This window comes from Mirounga leonina, unplaced genomic scaffold (assembly GCF_011800145.1).
Source record: "Mirounga leonina isolate KUSES-001 unplaced genomic scaffold, KU_Mleo_1.0 Mir_150, whole genome shotgun sequence".
In the NCBI taxonomy this organism is placed as follows: domain Eukaryota; kingdom Metazoa; phylum Chordata; class Mammalia; order Carnivora; family Phocidae; genus Mirounga; species Mirounga leonina.
In genome coordinates this window covers 9,402,078-9,424,655 of record NW_023270374.1, presented here as the reverse complement: position 1 = coordinate 9,424,655, position 22,578 = coordinate 9,402,078, and the positions used below count along the sequence as shown (strand labels likewise).

The 22,578-nt window shown below is 40.8% G+C and overlaps 1 protein-coding gene across 1 annotated transcript in view; it reads left to right on the top strand.

Moving 5' to 3' along the window:
- MACROD2 (mono-ADP ribosylhydrolase 2) overlaps nt 1-22,578 on the top strand; it is a 1,406,961-nt gene that overhangs the window by 1,260,909 nt on the left and 123,474 nt on the right. The window contains exon 8 of the mRNA XM_035005819.1: nt 5,027-5,110. Coding sequence (XP_034861710.1) covers nt 5,027-5,110 — 84 coding nt within the window. The remainder of the gene's footprint in view (nt 1-5,026; nt 5,111-22,578) is intronic.

Genomic DNA, 22,578 nt, shown 5'->3' with positions numbered 1-22,578 from the left:
AGTAGAAATAGGATGGGAGCCTCAAATGGGAGCCTCCTGTTTAACTTCAGATTTTCTAGTAATCACATTGGAAAAAGTAAAGAGAAACAAATGAAATTAATTTAATACTATTTTATATAATATATCCAGAATATTATCATTTCAACAAGTAATCAATATAAAAATTAAATGACCCTGATATTTTACATTCTCTTTTTTCCATACTGAGTTTTGAAATGTGTGTGTGTTTTACATTCATGTCTCAGTTCAGACTAGACACATTCCACATATCCATTGGCAAAGTGTGGTATTGGACAATGAGATTCTGTACCATCACCCAGAGGTCCCCAGTGGAACTTGCTCACACCCAGTATTGGCTGCCTTCCCTTTCCTGTCTCCCTTCCCTACTCCCCTCTGGCACTTTCTGGGATAATTTCTTAAGTGAAGTATTTGAACTCAAACCCTTGTCTCAGCGTCTTCTGAGAAAATCCAACCTGAGACAAGGACTCTGCTTGTCTTTTGTAAAACATAAAGCCCAAGGTGAAATTTCAATTAGAATATCCATTCCCATGACCATGAGAGATGTCTTATTGCTTAAAAGAACCATATGTTGAAAAAAGACTTTAAGTGGTCACCCCACCTTGGATTAAATTCCGTAAATTTAATGTCAATTTTTGCTATTCTCCTTTATCCTGCTCACGTGAAGTATCCTTGGAATATCCTTCAGCTGTGGGGAGTACTGCCCTTTCAGCCGGCCAGTTTAAGGACCTTATCTTGCTAAGGATCATTTGCCTAAGTGCCATAAGTACACATTTCTAGGCAGGGGGAGTTGACTTCTTAATGAGATGCAGCTAGCTATCCAAACCACTGAGTGATTTTAAGAAAATCATTATTAATGCTAATGCAGAGCCCACAAGGTTGGAGTCAGCATATGAGGTTTGGGGGACTTTAATTGGATCATCAGTTCTGATCTTAGTGTCATCAGGTTTCCCGGGGGTTTTGTGCAGCAGTTGGATGCAGCTGTTAAAGTCATACTCGATGGCCCAAAGATGCTAAGTCACTAGGCCAGAATGGGCTTGGGAAGCTGCTCTTCATTTCCTAATATCTGAGTGCTGAAATCATGAGGGATTTCTGTGCAGAATGGTTCCATGATGTGCCACTGGCCTTGCCAGACACTGGTGAGGAGGCTGGCTTCAGTTCAGATCTCATACTCGGGCGTGTTGGTCTCTAAGACGGGTCTCTAACCAGACCATTAGGCGCTGCCTGTCCTCTGCCTAGTGTTGCCTGTATTGCAAGTAGAAATGCTGGAGGGATTTTTACGAATGCAGCTGACATTAGTGAAGGGCTACTTGGGAGAATAACTGGCCAACAAATGCTAGTAAATGACAGTGAATAACAATCTGAATACCAAAAACCAGTAAGATGCTGGTAAACTGATTCTCTGGATGAAGGGAACCCCCACTGGGGGAGTTTGCATATTTCGTTATTGTAAATACACCCACTGTGGTGGTGTTCAAGCTACCAAACATGAGATCAATGAATGCGGGAGTTGAGGAGAGAGAGGTATAGTCAGCTGGCTCACGTCAGCCCCAGCACACGTCTGCTGAACCAGATTTTAATCAGGATGTACCTTGTGCCAGTCGCTCAACATATATGAAGTCATTTAAGGTATGCACAACCCTAGGAGGCAAGGATTAGTAACTACACAAGGCTTAAGAGGAATTAGTTCCTGGCTTAAGTAGGAGAGCCGTAAGTGTGTCTGACCCCAAAGCTCACACCCTTGTACTCCGTCTCCAGACTCCAGTAAGTAGAGGCAGGAGCATCTCAGATGGTGTGAGACAAGTTCATCCTCAAGGTGAGGCTCTGCCCCCATGGGGAAAATGACAGAGACAGACTGGCTTAAATGCTTAGGATTCCCTTTAAGTCCTTTATCAGTTTCTTTAATCCTAGCATAGAGGAAAGAAAATCAACAGCCACCTATGACAATTCAGCTACATGACAGTGAGGAGCACAGTTAAGTTCTTCAGGCGGCAAAGCTATGCTCAGGGCAAAGCTCCAGGTCTCCACCCTCTGCCAAAGAGAGAGGCAACATAGATAATATGATACGCTGCCAAGGAGAAGTATGGGGTGCTTTGGAGGAATGTTCCTTCAGCTTCTCCAGACTAAGAGGGAGCGTTGTTTCTGCTGAACCACAAGTAGAAATCTGGGCACAGAGGCCATGTGTATCAGTGACTTTCATTTGAATGCTTCCGTGGCTGTTACAAAATGATACTAATGTCATAGATGACTATTGATAATTAACATGTATCCATGCCCACTAACTACCCAAGGAGGGCCCTGTTACTTTTTAAAAATGAAGTACCAGTCCTTTTTGGGTACTTACCTCAAAACGTGGACAAATAGAGACAAATAGATGTCTTTCAGAGATGTCTCACCCATTCCCCAAGAATTCCTATTCAGGTTGGGAAATCAGGTTCATTATCAAAAACTCACTTTCAGGAAATGCTGGTTTGGGGTTGAATCCCCAGCATTGGGAGCACTCCTCTTAGTCCCTGTTGTAGATGATGCATTTCAGAAGCATCTTCCAGAGAGTCTTAAGAGTTTCCTTCCAGGGAGATCATAAGTGTTGCTTTGCCCATTTTATGCATCCTTTTGAGCACAGCATCTGTGCTCAGTGAGCTGTTCCAAGCATCTCATTTCTGGTTTTGCTGAACCCATTCTCAAGGGTCAATATCCATCTCACACCTGGTGACAGAAGTTTGGGGGAGTTGCTAATGTAATCATTGGCGGAATTTTTCACCCTGGCCATGGTAACGATCTTGGATGTGACTTACTTGCAACCAGAGAAAGCCTAACTTAGTGCCCAAAAACCTTTGTAGTCCATAATGCCAAAGTTTTTAATAGCACATCTATCAAATGCAATTTTTTGTTCTGTTCCTTTTTTAATAAATGGGAAAAGAAAAATGAGTCGCCATAGCACTGTAGTGTAATTTTAGAATCCTGGCATAAGGCGACAGCTGCTAAGAGAGTAAGAATTAGGCATGAGCCCCATTATATCTTGGCCTTAAAGAAAGGCCTGGGTAAGGGGGGAAAGAAAACGGAATTGGAAATGAAATTCGCAAGACACTACTAGGTACCGGGGACACAAGAGACATTAGGAAAGACAAATGTCCTTTTCTCAAGGAACTTACATTCTAGGAGGTGGGATGGGGAAGGGCATACAATAAAGAAAGAAGGGGACAAGATAATTTCAGATACATCAAGTGATGTATTTGAGAGAGATTTCCCTTGCAGGCACCCTTTGTGTTAGGAATTAGCAGAGGGCCTTTCTTGGGAGCTGAGTTTGATTTGAGATTAATAGGTGAGAAGGAGGTAGACACATGAGTGTGTGTTTTTGGAGGGGGAGGGGAGAAAAACAACAGATGTGATGATTCTAAGGCAGAAACCAGCCTAGTAATGACAAGAACACACAAAGACAGACAAAGTGCAAGTGGGAGACGAGGCTAGAGCAGAGGTAGAGCCTGAGGGCCATGTTGTCCTGGCCCATGGAATTGGATTTGGATCTTAATCTAAGACCAGTGGTATTTAAACAGGTGAGCAACAGGATCGGCTTTATGTTTAGAAGATAGCTCTGGCTGCTACATGGAGAAAAGCTAGTTTCAGGGAGTTTAGAAAGCCAGAACATTACTATAGGAACTCAGGTAAGAGAGGCTGCTGGTTTGGATTAGGGTGATGATTGCAAAGGATGAGCACAGTGCATGAATATGGGATATTTTGGAGCAGAGCTGATAGGACTTATGATGACCTTCCTGGAAGAGTGACTGAAAGGAAACATTAAGGACAATATCTCAGTTTGGGGGTTTGAATTCCTGGGTTGATAGTGAGATGTGAAATACTATGGAGAGAACAGGTTTGCAGACATCAAGAGTATTGTTCCAGCTGTGCTGTTTGAAATGCCTAATGGGATTATTTACGTAAATTTGAAATGCTTGGTGAGAGCCCAGTGAAGGTAAATCATGGGGGCTGGAAAGAGGGAGGTACCATTACATCCCAGCCCTGAAAGGACAGTGGGGGAGGGGGTAGTTACAGGACGCTGGAGACAGAGAGGATGTGGAGAAAGCCAAGTGATTGGGGCTGTGATCTGAGATAGGCGGATACAATAAGCCCTTGAAGGTTACTGGTAGCCTAGGAAGAAAGACAGAAATTTCACTGGTACGTAGAGACCAGTCTCCCAGTGCACAGCTGGATGGGAGGTGGGGTAGAAGGTGGAGAGTGGAGAAAAGACAGCCAGTCCAAATACAAAATGAGCTGCCATGTAAGCAGCTGAAGACATCAGCTTTGAGCTTAGCAGAGAGGCCAGGACTGGAAATACAAATTAATGCCTAACAAAGTATCTGTATCTGAAGGGGATGAATTTAGAGAAGACAGTTTCCTAAAACTGTCTTCAGGATTTTTTTTTTTCAGTCTTCAGAATTTAAATTATCAGCCTCCTTGGATAGACTTGGCCCCAGGGGGTATTGGGAAGGATTGAGAAAAGTGGGAAACATGTTAATTTAATTGGGGCATATAGAAGTTGTTTAGAATTTGGATGACTAAAGCTCCACCCTAACCCCCCAAGATGAGATGACATTGCAGCTGATCTAGCTCTACTTTGAGGATTTAGTAAAATGAAATTGCATTTTGGCAACTGTCAGTTAATCCGTGAAGTTTTAAATCAAACTCCTATGGAGAAAAAAAAAATAATTTGGGGTTGCCTTATGGAGAATTTCTTTTCATTTAAAAAAAAGCATTTAAGATTTCACATCTGTGTGAATCATTAATGATGGTCACAAAAAGATGTTAAGCTTTAATGTCAATCTATGTGCACTGGAGAATCACAGGCTCTTGCCAAAATTTAGCTCAGCCAAAATGATAAATGAATCTGTGATCAAGCTTCACTATACATGTGGGTTTACTGAGGGGAAAAAAAAAAAAGGACTTTAAACTTCAACATAATTTTAAATATTGAATATCTAAATAAGAATGTTTTAAATCTTTATGCTTCCAGAGGGGTTAGAGCCAAAAGGCCTCTCTCCACCCCACAAGAAGAGCAAAGCAAAGAAGCCAGAATGTTCCAAAGACTCTAGTGAAGGTGAGTCCTGTCCCTCCTGTCTTTAAAAAATTACTCCATGAAAAGAAACTTCTGGTTAACTTTTTAAATTACGTGCATGCTCTCTTGTTCAGATATTTCTCAGGGTGCAAAAATCACAGAAGAATTCTTTATCCTTTCCTAATATGTGGATTCTCCCCTGAATGTGAGGACAAAATATCAGATTTAGGTTTAATTGGTGAAGGTAAAAACCAAGTCTGAAAAAACACATTTTCTCACTGTGATGTATTTTCTTGTTCCTGCAAAGTGCTGACAAGTTGGGTGCTCTGTCATCGCGTAAGGGTGAGTTATAGACGTGGGTGTGACGAGCAGTGCGTAGCTAATTGCCTTATTGGGATCACTTGCTTTTTTTCATGAACATATTCTGAGTCCAGGTTCAAACCTTAGCAGTGGGTGCTAGAAATGCTTCTGGTCTTTTGTTCTCTTCCACTTTCTAGAAGCCAGCGTATCTTTGCGTTAAATGGACAGGCTCAGTTGGGCTCAGTTTTCTGAAGAAATGAAGCCAGTCTGTCTTTGACTTACAACACTAGTGCCACCTACAAGATATTCACATTTTTCTTTTAAAATGTAGATTAGGTAGATTAGGGAGCCTCTCATCTCCTGAGTATGCATGAACTTCTTAAAGGGGAACATATTTATGCTTTCTCGTTTCTTGCCTTGGATCCTCACTTCATCCGCTGTGAAATGGAGAGCATTATAATACTGATAGTGTCAGCTTGGGTCTTTGGGAAGGAAGATGCCAAGATGAAATAGAAGTGCAGGAAATGTATGGGAGCGGGGAGCCTTGAAGGGTAAAGGGGGGGAGGGGCAGGGGGAGGCGAAGGAGAGAAGGAAGGAAGATTAGCTAGGAAGAGCCTCCATCTGCAGTGCAATCTGCAGAAGTCTGGGGAGGCCCAGAGCTCTGGGCAGGAAATGGCTGGCTCCAAGATCCCTTTTCTCCTGCTCACTCACTGGCCACAAGCAGCTGGGGGAGAAAGTGGCCTCGGTGTGACGATAATGCTGCAGTGGACCCCAAAGTGTGGCCAGTGGCCGCTGTCAGCTAACTTCATTCCCAGCAGCATGTTCTCTCTTGAAGGGAGATCCTGAACATCTCTCCTCCATGACAGCACAGCATCTGCATGAGTGTCGGGGTTCCAACTAATAAGTAATGACACTGCCTTCACCCTCACCTGGGTTCAGAACCAACTGAGAAGGCAAAGCTGTAGGAAAGTTTGAAACCAAAAACATGAGCTTTGTTACTAATGAGGTTAGATTAGAGCATCTGGTGGCCCTGCCCCCAGATGGGCTTCCTAAGGCTGATTTCACTCCTGAATATGAAAGATGTAACCTCTGTCCCCTCAGGAGCAAGTACCATTGTCCTTGGTATCTTGGGTGCCTGGACAGAGACTACCCGGGTGAGCTTATTATATGAAAAAGAACAGACCAGGACATGCCCTCTCTGTGGACAGGTGGATCTGAGAGAGACTCGAGATGTGTCTGTTTCCACTCCCCGCCCCCCACCCAAGGCTTGGATAAGTGAGGGGATGAGGAGAAAGGCACAGCAGTAAATGTTCTCTGCCCTTTGGTTGAGGAACAAGAAATAAACATTTCCAACTAACAGTAAACAATAGAAATAGTATGTATAAAGTGCCTAGCACAGGTCCAGCATTCATAATGGCTATTATAATTGCCAAAATAATCAGCACCATGAGAGGGTGCACACTGCCCTGATTCACTTAAATATGCTTGAGAGCTTCAGATCATTCATGGTGAACACTTAGAACCATGGAGAAGGCCAGCAGTTCTCATTGGCCCAAGGTGATAAGAGCTTTGGGCTTCTGTCTCCTACTCTAATGAGGTCATTTCCTGGACAATCTCTTGAGGCCATGTCTGGTAAATGGGTTAAGGGCAAAATGACAATTGCCTTTTCCTTGGAGAGAGAGGCTCCACCTCACCTAGTGGTTCCCATCAAATGTCCAACCCACATCAGAGGTTGTTTTCCGGAGCCTGAGCCTGTGGTCATTTCAAGTGTCACGTGGTGAGCCATAAACTACAGCAGTTCTGTCTCCTTTAATTAATAAGGGTATTCCTCCCAGTTATTCCTTCAGGTGAGCGGAAACTTCTTTTGCCTCCTAAATAATTTGCTTTGTTTAGGAACATCATTCCATAATTCCAAGATGAGTAGATAATATGGCTTTTCCTTACCCAAAGATGTGGTCTCAGAATATGCTCTTAAGGCACCAAAGTGCCATCACTGTGGATTCGTGACCAGGGACGTTCTGTCTGTGGCATCATGGTGAAATCTAACATTAGCCACTCTATAGAAACATGGGAATTTTGTATTTGTTCCTAAGATGACTTTCAGGATGAAAAAGTAAAAATTGCTGGAAAAATGGTAAGAAAGGGACAAGTTGAGGTAGATGATTCTATGATGGGCACTCATTATCTATCAGTGTTTCTATTTTGATGAAATAAACTACATCCTGAATTCATGTTACATATGTTTCACTTCCTCTCCTGATTCAAAGAGTTATAATCTTTGATTGGTAAAGAGTTACAATTCTTTCCCACTAGACATGCAAACAGAATATTGTATCCCTGGGTGGAGGGGTAATGCAGAACATGACCCTTTTCTGTGATGGGCTTCCCATTTTAGAGTTATCAGTCCTTTTCCAACTGGGTTGTCTCTCTAATATATATATATTTTAGTAAGAGAAGCTTCTGGTATTTTTATTTATAGATCACTCAGCTCAATTCCCCATCACTTGGCTTCATCTTACTTCTCCCCTACCTTTGGGTTCCCAGCCCTGATTCTAACCCTCATGGGTCTTCCTGATTACCTCAGTTTACCTTATAATATCCATTCTCAGACAGGATCATAGAGAATAGAGTTGGAACACAAACTCACCTAGATTTCCTGGCATATATAACTGTGATAACTGTATTTTGATCCAGAAGAATTTTGTGAACATATGGGCAAGTTATCTCATTCTACAGATCTGTTTTAAAGTAGACTGTGAATGGTTTTTTAAGTTGCCCAAAGTCCGTGCCGCTTGTTAATGTCAGAATCTCTTCTTTTTTTCTAGAAACAACATAACTTCACTAATCCTTTTCCCTTTCTCTCTTCTGGAAACTAGACCTAGTTTTGTTGAAGGAGGCAACATTGCTGTTATTGCAGCCTTGATTGAAAGCTTTATCCCTTTAGTAAAGGTTGTACTAAAGTACTGAACATCAAAAGAAATAATCAAACAATTTCCAAATGAATTTTTAGCATTTTTTGTATGGTGGACTTTTGGATATAGAGTTTCATTTTGATTGTTTTGATTGAACTTTCATGGACCAGAGTATTGACCCACTGCAACACCATGCCAATAAGGAAATGATTAGTAATTTCAGATTGGCTGGCATCTGATATAAATGATAAGCCAACCATAAGCTGGCAAATTATAGGCACAATTGCTTGAAAAACACCTGGTAAATGGCACTTCCAGCAATTCCAACTCTCAGGAATTTGGACCAATTTTTTTTTCTTTTTTTTTTTAATTTTTTTTTAATTTTTTTTTCTTACAAAAAAATTAATTGAAAGAATATTATAGAAAACTTAGCACCATTAAGAAAACATGCTCCTCTCACACTCTTTCCTCCATCTTTCACCGGGAAATCCTTTTAGAAGTTCCTGTAGTGAAAATCTTTCTGGCTTTGTTTGTGTGGAAACATTATTATTTTGCTATTTTTTTAAGGCAGTTTTCCTGGGTAAAAATTTGAGGTTGATGGTTATTTTCTTGCAACATTTCAAGATTTTTTTCCCCCACTTGTATCAGTTCTGTAGTTGTTAAGAGGTAATATCCCAGTCTAATTGTTTCTTTTAAATTGTCTTTACTTTCTCTTTGCACTGACAATCTGGTGTTTATCTTTTTTGTCTCTCGGTTTCAGTATGATGTCCCTCTGTGTGGGTTTCTCTTTATCCTTTTTAGGATTTGCTGTGCTTCTTGGATATGGGAATAGACATATTTTTTAGTAAAGTTCTGAAAATGTTTCTCCTATTGCCCCACCAAATACTGTCTCCACTAACCTACATTGCTTTTTTTTTTTTTTCCTTCTGTGTCCCTAGCTATCTCTCTTTGATGCTTTCTGGTTACTTCTTTCAAGCCTATCACTCGATTCATTAATCTTATTTAACTTTATCTAATCTGATTTCCATTGTTATCATTTTCATTTTTACAAGTTTTATTTGGTTCTTTTTCAAATATAGCTGGTCATCCTTTATTTAATAACCACATAAAATATTTTTAAAAAAATAATCTGTATCTGAAATTTCAATATCTCTAGTCTGTCTCTGTAAGTTAAATTCTGCAGTTTGTTGTTTTTGCAGATTCATGGTTATGGTTATTTCCTTGTATATTTTGTCTTTTTTATTTCCATGTTCTTTAGATTTTTATTTGTGGGGATTTTCTGAAGCTGGATTAAGAGTTTATTTATTTATGTTTTGTTTCTGAGATACCTGAAGATACTGCTGATTTAGGGAAACCTTAAACTACATATTTGGCTTAGAGTTTTTTGTTTTGTTTTGTTTTGTTTGCTACTTGCCCATGTTAGTACATATGTATTATAAGATTAGGAAATCTCAACAGATACTTTTTTCTTCCTTTCTTCCTCTCCAACCAATGCTAAAACTTGAGAAAATTTCCTACTATACTCAGGAGCAAAGCACAGGTCCTATGGCTCCCATGTGTGGCTCATTCAAACCCAAGCTTCAGCTAGTGGTTCTCAAAGAGTATTCCTGTCTGCATCACCAACATCACCTGGGAACTTGTTAGAATTACAAACTCTAGGACCTCATCTCAGACCTACTGAGTCAGAGATACTGAGGTGGGGTCCACTAATCTGTGTTTTTAAAAGCCCTTGGGGTATTCACACACTTGCTTGAGTTTGAGAACCACTATTCTAGAGCCTAGACCATCTGGGTATTGGCAAATGCCTCAAAGCAACAATAATTTCAGTGCTTGCTTACAAATCTTGATTCAGTCACCATCATTTCTGGCTTCTAAGGAGTTTCCTTACAAAAAGCACCAGCTCAGCCATGTATTCAAGAATTAGATAGATACATGATAGATAGATTGGAAAAATGATTGGTAGATAGTAAATATCTACAAATATACATATAAAAATGGATGCATACATACCTATATATGTGTGTACATACATGCTTATGTATATAATACATAGTCTGGGAAGATATATGTCAAAATGATCTCAGGAATTAGAGCAGTGGAAAAGAGACGGGCAGATTTGGAAAAGTTCAATATTCAACTTACTAAATTTGTGTGTAACTGAAAAATATATATGCAAGAATTGTTTTATATTGATAAAACAAAAACATATTTTCATTTAAAAACTAGAGACATTGTGCTCCTAAAATTCAGTAGCAAATTGAGAACAGTAATTTTCCTAACATTCATCTCCAAAGCCTTCAGTGGCTTTTGGTAATGAATGCTATTTTTCCGCCATATTTTTTACAGAAAGCACTAGCACTTTGGCCCTCGCTCTACAATTGCCTCTACATAGAATATTCAACAAGCCTACATGGGATGCACATTCTTCAGGAACCCGAGCCTTTGCAATGCTAAATCAAGCAGCCCTATACTGCACTCTAAAATATTAATGATTTCTTTTGTCAGATGAGATACATGTGGAAACATTTTGGAAACTAGAAAGCACTATACAAGTTTGAAGGATCTAATATTGCTATTAGAAGTATTATTATTATTGTCTCGACTAAAATAAATTTTTCTGAACACACGAACCACTGGTGGAATGCACGTTGTATTTCCTAAGTGGCAGAATTTTCTCGCTGCCCTATTATTTTTCCTGCATATTAATGTATCATGTGACATGCTGTTTTGTGACTGGCTGGACAGAAGGGACATTCTATCTTTCAGAGTGCCATGCAGCAGTTCATGCATTATATTCATAAGCATGATCTTTAATTTAATTTTTTGACAAGTGCAATGAAGGGTAAAATCAGGCAGTCATAATTTTGACTTAGCCATCACTCAAATGAGCTTAGTGATTGACCAGCTTTAAAAAAAAAGTGTGAACGAGGAAAAGCAGCTTTCTCATGAAGAATAGCTTTGTTTTATCCTCTAAGACCTTAAAATACCAAGAATTTAAGCAAAAGGTAAAATTTCCATGGTGAAAATCAGAATACAATAAAAGTCCATGTCACCATCTTGCTTTAATTATTCTCTCTATGATCTGCATGATCCAGGGCCATTCTGAGCTATCCGTCTGCTGCAGATTAGTAGATGGGCCCAACAGTCATGGTCTCCCCATTTACCCATTAAACAGAGCTGTGGTTCTAACCACGGAGTCCTGTTTCAGTTAGCATTAGGATTTTAAACGGGCAACACAGAATACATCAAGGCATTTTCCATGGTGAGAAGGTCGAACCTACCTGGGCAGACTAAGCATGGGTGCCTTGTGACCCAGAATGATCCCTGTCTATGCCTGTGGTCACTGACATATTATTGGCAATATTCCCTTTCACTTTCAGTGCGGGGCGGAGCAGGGGAGTCCTAGCTTGGGTGATAACATATATGGATGCTCCCAGTCGTGGAGAAACCATGGTTCAGCATGAGTGTCAACAGAGCTCTTGGCTGTACAAGTTCTGCTTCCTACATTGGCAGTTTATCTAACCTAAAAGTCAGTTTCCTCATTATTAAATGAAGGAAAGAACCTCCCCTGTGGGAGTGTGGGAGATTTAAACAAGATTATGTGTGGAAACTGCCCGGCACAATCTCTGGACAGAAGAACCGGTCAGCCCAAATGTATTGAATCAAAACAGGAAGAGCTCCCTCCCATCAAAAACTCACCCACCTTGTTTATTAAGGCTTGAAATTCCTTTCAATATGAACAAAAGAGTGTTGCAAACAGAGAAAAGACTTAAAAGGTATTGACTGAATCTCCTCTCTTGCTGTTTTTCCTCTTCTCTCTCCCTTAGGTTTCACCAGCCCTCCACTCCCCTGACCAACCACATTAATTCCTGTCCCCGAAAGTCCTCAAATGGCCTTCCCCCAATCTACATTCTCCTTCCAGATCTGAATACTTTTTTTCTATAAGATTTTATTTTTAAGTAATCTCTACACTCAATGTGGAACTCGAACTCACAACCCTGAGATTAAGAGTCACATGTTCTACAACTGAGCCAGTCAGGCACCCTTTGATTCTTTTTATCTTCAAGTCAAGCTTCCTGAGAAACTGGTCTACTTCCAATATTTACACAACCTCTCCCCGCAATCATTCCTCAGCCTCTCCTTCCTGCCTCTAAAACTTCATGGTGGGCTCCAGGTTAGATCAGGGGCATTAAGGAGGAGGTGGTCTCTGGTTATGGGCTGTCAGTTCAGACCTGCCACTGAGACAGTCACTGTCCAACCCCCACGGGCTCTTGAGGTTTGGTGGCTCTCTGCTATTTCTGTAAGATGTTGGGAACAAGGATCTCTCTTCTAAGGCTTGGTCTTGTTCCAACTGCCTGTAGATTTGTTCTCCTGGATGAGTGTTTCTCAAACTGTGGTCAGTGGAGCCCCATGGGTTGTCCCCAAAGCCCATTTAGGGGATCTGCAAGGCCAAAATGAATTTCACATGGAGCTGTACTCTCAGAACTATCCATTCACATGGAATACAGTGGGAATGGTGTCCCCTGGAGTTGTGCAAAGTAGTGGTGTCACAGATACCCTACAGTATCCTTCCTCCAACTACATCAGCATAGCTCCCCACCACCCACATGCAGCTTTTCTATGCATTAATTCCACATATTTTTGTTAAATACCCACTACTTAACAGTATAGATGCTGTTCTAGGCACTGAAAATACATACACACACACACACCCTTCTTTTGGGAGGCTTATATTCTAGGGTATGTGGGAGGTGGCAGTTTTTGGATTTAAAAATATTAAATAAGATATAATATACAGTAAGCCAAATGGTGACATATGCAGTATTATTTATCTATTGCTGCCTGAAATTTTATCCCAAACTTAGCATCTTAAAACAACAACAGCATTTATTACATTGGACTGTCTGTGGGTCAGGAATTGAGAGTGGCTTACCTCGATGGTTCTGGATCAGAATATCCCATGATAGTGTATGCCATTCTAGGTCATCAAAGTCTAGGTCATAAAAGAATATGGCTTCTGCTTGGCTGTCTCTTGGATCACTTGCTCTGGGATAAGGTGTCCTGAGGACACCCCACTGACACTGTGGGAAGGTCTACAAGGCAAGAACCTAAGGCATCATGCCAACAGCAAGCACCAATCTGCAAGTCATTTCAGTGAGGCATCCTGGCTGGAATCAGATCCCCCAGCCCCAGGCAAGCCCTCAGAGGACTGCAGATGTGGCTGATATCTTGACAGCAACTGCATGAGAGACTCCAAGCCAAGTACCATTAAGGAAAACCAACCATGGAAGAGGAGATAGGGAATGCCCCTGTCTGTATAATTTGGTGGCAGGGAAGAGTCTTAGGAGAGAGATAGGTTAAGGTTTCAAATATGCCAGGCCTCAGTGATTCTCAAGTTGATATTTGAGAAGACACCTGAAGAACATAAAAGAGTAAGCTGAGCAGCTAAGTGGGAAAAGAGCATTCCAGTAGAGGAAATAGCAAGCACCAAAGCCCTCATGAGAGAGAGGTCTGACTTATTACTCTGAGAAAAGCAAGAAGGTCAATGTGAGTCACTGGAGAGATCATTAAGGATCATCAAAGGTTGATCCCCTAGAAAGGTGAGTCTCACACTTGAGTGTGCATCACCCCAGGGCATATTAAACCATATTAAACCCAGTCTCTGATTCAGGCAATCCGGGGTACCCAAGAATTTGCAGTCTTAATAATTCCACAGGTGATGCTGGTGCCCTGGGCTGAAGACCACTTTGACAATCAGGGCCGAGAGCACAGTGGGCCATTATAAGAATTTAGGCTTTGTCTCTGAGTGAAGTGAAAATGGAACATATTAAACAGAGGAAGGACATAATCTTACTTAATCTTCTGGTTGTTGTGTTGAGAATGGTGGAGGGGTGGGTTGTGGCTAAGCTCAGAAACAGGGAGATAGTCTATGGGGCAAGAGATACCGGTGGCTTGTCCCAAATGGCAGTGGGGGAAATGAGGGGGAATTCGTCAGATTCTAGATATTCCTTAAAGGGAAAACCAACAGAGTTCACTGACATTAGATGTGGCATCTGACAGAGAGAGAAGAGTCAAGGATGAGTCTTTTTATGTTCTCCACCACTATGGAATCTAGAATAGAAGTTGTACCCTGCTTCCACTTAATTCAAACTTTCCTAGAAAAAGAACTCTTATTCCTACCCTCTGTCATGTCTGACCATGTAGTTCTTGCTCCCGGCACCCTAGGAAAGCCATTATTAGCCCATCTTGAGGTGAACTTTCCAACCAAGCAAGAGGAAAATATTCAGGCATGAATTCTCATTAATAACAACAAAAAGAGAGACAACACAAGTGTGTTAACAAAGAAGACAACTCACAGAAAAGATTATCTTAGATGCTTTAGATACTGTGGATTCCAATATGTTCTCTCCTGACAAGAGGTGTTTATTGTTGCTGTTATTTTGTTTACTTTCAATCAGTAATTTTCCAGTTAATGGATGATGGTGGAACTGTTGTCATGGATGATGAAGGCAAGGAAGAAATTAAAGAAGAAAAGAAAGTAGGACAGGAGGCAAGGATGCAAGAAAAGGGAAATATGGTTGTAAGCTCAGGGAAAGAGCCCTGAACTAGAAACCACTACACCTGAGTTCTATTTTCATCTCTTAGGCACAGGATCAAACCCTTCACCTAATATCCCTGAGGTCCCCTCCAAATATCAAATTCTGTAATTCTACATAACCATCAAATTCATGAAAATTGATTCTTTATGAGCTCACTCTTTCATGCCCTGTAAATATTTTCATCCTTAATTTAAAAGCTTTGAATTGTGGATTTTAATAGCCAAATAGGCCTCTGAGAACATCTCATTTCACAAATGGGGGAAGCTTTCTTTTAAAAGTTCTCCAGAATTGTCTAGAGGACTCACATGAAAGGTGATCCTAAGTAAGCTACTAAACACCAAAGGGAAAGAGCAGCCTATCAGGCCATCAATAGTGGTTCTTTTCTTTTCTTTTTTTTTTTTAAGATTTTATTTATTTATTTGACAGAGAGCCACAGCAAGAGAGGGAATACAAGCAGGGGGAGTGGGAGAGGGAGAAGCAGGCTTCCCACTGAGCAGGGAGCCCAATGTGGGGCTCGAGCCCAGGACCTGGAATCATGACGTGAGCCGAAGGCAGATGCTTAACGACTGAGCCACCCAGGTGCCCCAATAGTGGTTCTTTTAATAATCGTTTAAGTTTCTTTCTTTAAGTCTTATAAGTGTGTGTGAGTGAGTAATTCAGACTATTCACTATTTGCCTATTTTGACTTCCAAAACTGAGGATAAAGAATGCATTCGTTTTGTCCAAAACTCAGTCCCTGGGTTTATAGAGTTAAAACTTTAGAGTGACTGTTTTTTTCCAGTGCTGGCACCATGCCAAGAGGACCTTTGATGGCTTATAATATTAGATACTAATTTTTCAGCAGAGATACATTTGGTTTGGTTTTGTCTTTAAGGAGAACTATTGCTATTTGAACAGTGTTGGGTTTTCACATTAGGGTTTTGCCATTATATTTCAAAATTTCAATTTTCTACTGTAACAAAGTTGTGCTTTCCTACAATACTGGCAAGAGCCTTAAAACAGTCCACCTACACTGGAATTACCTGGGTGTGCAGTGCGTGCTCCTAATACCTTGCTCCAACATGCCTCTTCACTCCTTACTCTAGCCACTCTGGAGCCATCAGAGGCCATCTTATGAAATGACTCCATCTGCAGGGATTGCCCTGCTTGAGGAATGATACACAGAAAACCAGGGTACTCTTTTCTCCTTGGACAAAAATGCTAGCAGATCACTTGAATCGTTTTTCAATTCTCCATCCTGAGAATTCCCCACTGATCTCTAATAATCTTTGCCACTGGCAGAAAGAAAGCAGGTGAGGGGTTTGGGAGGAAAGGGGTGGAGGGATGAGAAGGTAGGTTCTAGAATGTGGGGTGAAAGTGAGGTGGTTTTGCTGTGTTTGGTGAACAGTTGCAAACTGCTACTCTCAGGGGAATTTTTTATTCCTTCCATCGAAGCTGCCACTTACAGTGAATGCTAAAAATGTGGATTCTTGCCCTCAGTCCCAGCCTTCCACCAAATCAGAAAGCTGCATTTTAACGTGATGCACTGCATCTTTGGAGCACCATTTTTTATATATAATATACTTGGTTTTTATTTTAGACAGTCTCAAACTTGGAGCAAATTTGCAGGTATACTGAAAAGAACCATTTTCTTCTTTCTTAGAATCTTCTGGGGGAACTTTTAAAAATCCCATTCCTGTGTCCCACCCCCTGACCAGTTAAGTCCAACCTCTGGCAGAGGAACCCAGGCAACAAGTTTTTTTGTTTTTTGGTTTTTGGTTTTTTTTTTTTTTTCAGGCAACAGTGTTTTTTTAAGCACCTTGGGTAAACCTCAAGGTTGTGTAGTCAAGGTTGGGAATCAGAGATTTAAGCATCCCGTTTCCTGAGAATTTGGCCCAGGATCACAGATTCTGTCAATGCCAAAAGTGACTGGCCGGCCTGTGTTGGTTAGGCACTGAGACCCCTGTCCAGACATCGAAGGGGCCATTTACCTAACATTTATTGTGCACTTTTTATGTGCCAACATTTTTCTAAGGACTTCACATTTAACTCATTTAATCTTTAGGACAATACTATCAAGCATGTGCTATGATATCCCCATTTCACAGATGAGGAAACTAAGGCACAGAGAAGTGAAAAAAATCGTAGAATATGACATGGCTAGGAACTCTGGGAAATCAGGCCTAGAAATAAGGTAGTATGATACCAGCCCAAATGCCAGTGCTTCTTAAACTTTGCATTTGAGAACACAAACTTCTTTTATTGTTTGATTTTAGAGTCACCTAGAGGGTTAAGAAAGAACACCGAGGCCCAGGCTCATTGAAGAAGGATAGAGACTGGGCCTTTAACTTTTTTACCAAGGTTCCCAGGGGTTCTTCCCAAAACAGGGAATCTGCAGGAGAAAGGGAGTATGAAGAAGCCAGGAATGTATGAAACAGAAGGGCTAGACAGACAGGAAAGAAGCAAAGGGCCCAAATGGCAAAGGCATTGTAGTTTAGGGTGGATGCAGATTGGAGGCTATAATAGGAAGAACTTTGAAAACCAAGCAGAGGAGTCTGGACTTTATTTACTGATATCCAGCAGCCATGCTGGGCTTTGTCACCATCAAAGTGCCGTGGGGCTCCTTGTGTGAACTTAATATGAAACACACAGTGATGCTCTATACATTAAAGCTAGAACCCCAAACCTAGACCTGGCAGAAAACCTTACCAAGACATTTTCTGTTTAGCAAGTCATGGAAATAATGCATTTGATAATGATGATCTATATGATCTATATGATCAGAAAATACACGTTACCACTATTTCTGGTCAAAGCTATTGTACTACCCAATATAGAGACTAAACATATGCTTTGCATATCAGTAAAGCAGGGGTGCCAAAAATAAATGAGAAAATCTCAGCTTTGATTAATCATCCAGAATATTATAATGAGATCATTTAAAGAGAAGTTTCTTTTAAAACACATATGGAGATGGGGCCAGGTTAAAATATAGTGTGTGTGTGTGTGTGTTTAATTTTATTTTAATAGGATGGGAGAGATCACCAAGATCTGTTTGGTCTTTCGGAGTTCTGAAAGTCTTAATTCAGCCCTATTGTCAAATTTGACTCGTTCGTTGTATAATACCAAATTAACGAATGAGCAACAATGTAGGAATGGCCTAGAGTTATCTCCTTTCTTTTTATAATTATTAAAATACACCCAAAACAAAGGTAATTTCTACACTGATGGCCAGGTTCACTGAGATTATGGACAGTCATTTTGCTAATTCTCCCCATCCGTTGTTCTGCTAAATAGGTGGTCTCCCCAGATTACCCATCCTGCCACCCTCTGTCCTTGTGCTCTTTTCCCTTCCCTTTGGAAGTCTTGCTCTTTTCTTACTCCTTACTTAGCAACAATGCTTACTTTTTGAAATACACTCTTGTGGTCGTCGTTTGGTCTTCTTCATCTTATTTTTTCCCTTGCTGTTGCATTTTCATTGGTTGTGCATAAGATTTGTGTTTGGAGATTAAGCCATGGAGTCTTATATGCTTGCATGCTTGAAGTTTCTCCTCCTGAGTTTTACAAACACTAAATCATCCTGATGGGCAGGCTCCTGAATGCTTTCTCCCCATAAGTTGGTGCTCTCAACTGGCAAGAAGGAAAAATGTCTGTTCCAGGTGCTATGGCTGCATAACAAATTACCCTAAAATTTATTAGCGTAACATAATGATATTTATTCTGTCCACAGATCTGCTCAGTGGAGATAGCTTGTTTCTAACTCCATTCAGCATCAGCTAGAGTAGCTCAGAAATTGGGAGATGGAATCATCAAATGTTTGCTCCCTTGCTTCTCTGAGCCCTGGGCTGGGGAGATTCAAGCAATAGAAGGCTGGAACAATTGGGGTTCCTTGGGCATCTCTCTAGCTTGATGTATTCCCTCCACGTGATCTACCAGCAGTAGGAGCTTCAGGGCATTTTTAGACATCAACTCAGAGCTCTCAAGGTGCATATCTCTAAGCAAGAGCCAATTTGAATTCACATAACCTTCTATGGCCTAGTCTCAAAAGCTATTCAATGTCGTTTTGACCACATTCTCATCACATCCACATCAGTTGAGACAGTTAACAAGTCCTCCCAGGCTCAAGGGAGCCTCAAAATGGAGACTCCCAATGGAGATTGTCAATGTCACATTATAAAAATAAATAAATACACACACACACACACACACATATATGGAATAGACAATCTGCTCCAATATCCATTATACATACATACATAGATACATACATAATATTTCATTTTCAAAACTTTGTGGAATGGGATCCTGAAGAAAATACTGGAGACTACTAATGGAAAGCAAGCACAGATAGGAAGATGTGAGTATGGAAGTCTTAGTATCTATTTTATGTAATCATGGGGCTCGGGATTCAAGAGTGGGGAGACAAGAGTGGATACAGTTGTGGGAAATAAAATCTCTGGATTCCTGCCTGTGCTAATTGACTTTAGCAAATCTCTGATTTCTGTCAAATGAAGGATCTAATCTCTATGATCTTGATGGGCTTCTCCAGAGCCCCTGGTTCTGTGAAAGGTTGAAGTTCAGTTATGCTCTCATATACTCACCATTTCTACTTCCTGTTTAAAATTAACTCTCCTACAAATTTGCTGACTCTAAATTCTGTTGCTTTTGCTGAGCAGTCACACTCTGCTCTCTATGCAGCTCTACTAAATCAAGTATGAGGTTCAAGTCCTCGATGGCACCATGCGTTATTTCAAGAGTTATTCTTCCTTTGTGTATGAAAATTTGCATTTTGAATGTGTGCCATCAGAGGAGTAATAGGAAATTGGGGATTGCACTGTAGCCAAGTCAAAGGACATATATATATATATTTAATCTAGAACTCTTCTCCTCTAAGAGACAGTTTTGGTGGTAGATGAGGGTATAAAAACACTAAATCCAGAGGGTGGGAGATATAAAGGAAATGGAAACAAGACTAAAAGGCAATTCAAGGATTGTCTATGAAGTTCTCTCCAGAAAGTATCTTCATTTATGTGCTAATACACTCAGTAGGCACTTTCTGATGATGACCACAACAGAGCTCTGCATGTCTGGGATCCTGAAATGGTGACCATTTCATGTGAGGCTCCATAAGCCAGTCCATGGGTATCAGAGATCCCACCTTGAACCTGGGAGGTGTAGCAAGAAGCGATAGCTAAGGGGTACCCAACCAGAGAGAAATGCCAAGAATGGGAAAGAAGCAGGTCAAGTGAAAGTGACTGGAGCAAGGATATTTAAAATGAAAATCAATGCAGTGGGAGAAGAGATAAAACATCAGAGGGAGAAATAAAGGCCAAAAAAAAAAAGAAAGAAAGAAAGAAAGAAAAGAATAAACACGTTGTGATGGTCTGTGATGGCCAGGATGTGACTTGGGGAAAGAGATCCTTGCAGGCAGTACACAGAGAACTTATAGAAAGTCAACAGTACCATCAGTCTAAAAGAGGGTGCATTGGAAGGCAATGTGGAATTCAATTTTTTTTTTAATTTGTGTGTTCACTTTTTAAAAGGCCATTTCCACATTTCCAAATTGTTGGACGGTGGGTCAAAGGAATGCCCAAAGTACCGTTGATGAGTGGCTTGATTCAGTGGCAGCCCCAGGCAAAGGCGAAATGTGAGCTTCTGTTTACACTCAGAAATCTTTTGGATGGTGTGTTAACCTTGTCTGTAGAAGCCTACTGTTTATATATTGGCAGCCACAGGGCATTGCTTCCTTCTTCGTGTTCAACCGCTGCCAATTTCCTTATCTACCCCTCATTACATTAGGGAAGTTTGGGCCTCATCACCAGCTTGGGTTTCCAGCCACTTTGCCAGCTCCGAGTTTCAATCACTGGTGTCCTTCAGTGCTGTTTCTGCAGGTCGAGGTTTCTTCAGGATGCAGTTTAGAAAATGGATCTTGGAAATAATATGAGAGCCAGTTTGTGGGTGTAAGACCCGATTTTGAAATTCGGACATCAATCTTAGGAGGCTGAATCCCGAGGTTTTACTTTTCTTTAAAGATTTTCTTTTTATTTATTTGAGAGAGCAGAACGAGTGAGCAAGAGAACACGTGTGAGGGAAAGAGGCATAGGGAGAGGGAGAAGCAGGCTCCCCACTGAGCAGGGAGACCGATGTGGGGCTCGATCCCAGGACCCTGGGATCATGACCTGAGCCAAAGGCAAACGCTTAACCAACTGAGCCACCCAGGTGCCCCGTGAGGTTTTACTTTTCAACTTATTCCATACAGGGCTAGATTTCCAACGACTGAGTTGGATGGGAACAGGTATGAAGCAGGCTGTCGCACGACCCACAAGAGTTAGTAATCCGTGAAGCATGATTAAATCACCATATCCCTCAGCTACCTGCAGATGCCCTTGGAGGAGGCTATTGGTGGGTAAACAGGATGTTTATTGGGACAAGCAATGAAAAGATAGTGATGATTTCACATCGCATCTGTCTCCAAATTTAATTAAATTATTATTAATATATAATTCTGCATAAAATTTAATTACCTGATAGTGAGCATTTTCATACAGTAAGCAGGGAACGTTTTCCAGGCCTAAAGTCAGCGGGGGATGCACCGTGCCACATAGCGTGTCAGGCAAGACACAGGCTCCCTTGGCAGCCAGATCCAGATTTGAACTTCAGCTGTACCACTTCCTGGCCGCTGCACTTCAATAAGTCCTTCTAAGCCTCAGTTTTCTCCTCTGCAAGATAGGAGTAAGAATCCTTACTTTCTGGGATTTGGGCAAGGATTAGAAGTAAAACCTATAAAAGAACAAGCCTAAAGTCTGACGGGTAACTAGGTAGTAAGCACTCAAAAATGATAGCTGCTATCACTATTATTATTAATTATTCTTTCCTCTCCACAGGAAAAGCTCTAGAAAACGAAAATGCCTTTTTAAAAAGCCTGAGTCTAGAATGGAAAACTGACTTAGTCTAGTAAAATCACATCCCGGGCAGGGCAGTTTTGCTAGCTTCTCAGCAGAAGTATGGTCAATTTATTTTTTCCTCTGCCATGTGTAATCTTTCCCTGGAGAGATTTATAACTTTTACATCCCTCTGTGTAGAAACACTCCTGGCCATCTCTCTGTTGCTATCCCTTCAGTAAGTCTGCCATTATTCCTTCAACAGGTGCCCACCAAAAGAATCATAAGCCCTTATGAGCTAACAGTGAAGTTTCAGCCGAGAAAAGAAATAAAAAGCCAGTTTCCTGAAAATTATAACATATATAAGTTTGGAATGTACTTGTTTGTTTGTGTCTTTCTTTTTTAGCTTATAGAACACTCTTTGCTCTTTATGTTGAAAAACTGTCAATTATTACTGGCTGTTGGCCACTTTTTCATCTTCAAGGTAACAGATTTCTACGATAAAACTTCAACTCTGGTCAAAGCAGACAGTGCATTATAAAAAAAATATAACGAGCACAAATGCAGCCATAAAGTCTCATATATATTTACCTCTAAAAATGAAAGGGCTTATAGTATTTTAGAAAAATGATGTTTTGTTGTTGTTGTTGTTATTTAATACTAGGCACTCAGTAAACATTTCTGGGTAACCCAATGAAGGAACAAACAAATAAGCAAATGAACAAAGGCGATTTACCACAACTGCAAATCATTTTTCTTGAATGAAGTGGAATGAAGTGTACTACTTGTATTTCCTGGGAAAAAAAAAAAAAAAGTTAAATTAAGATAAATCATTGTTG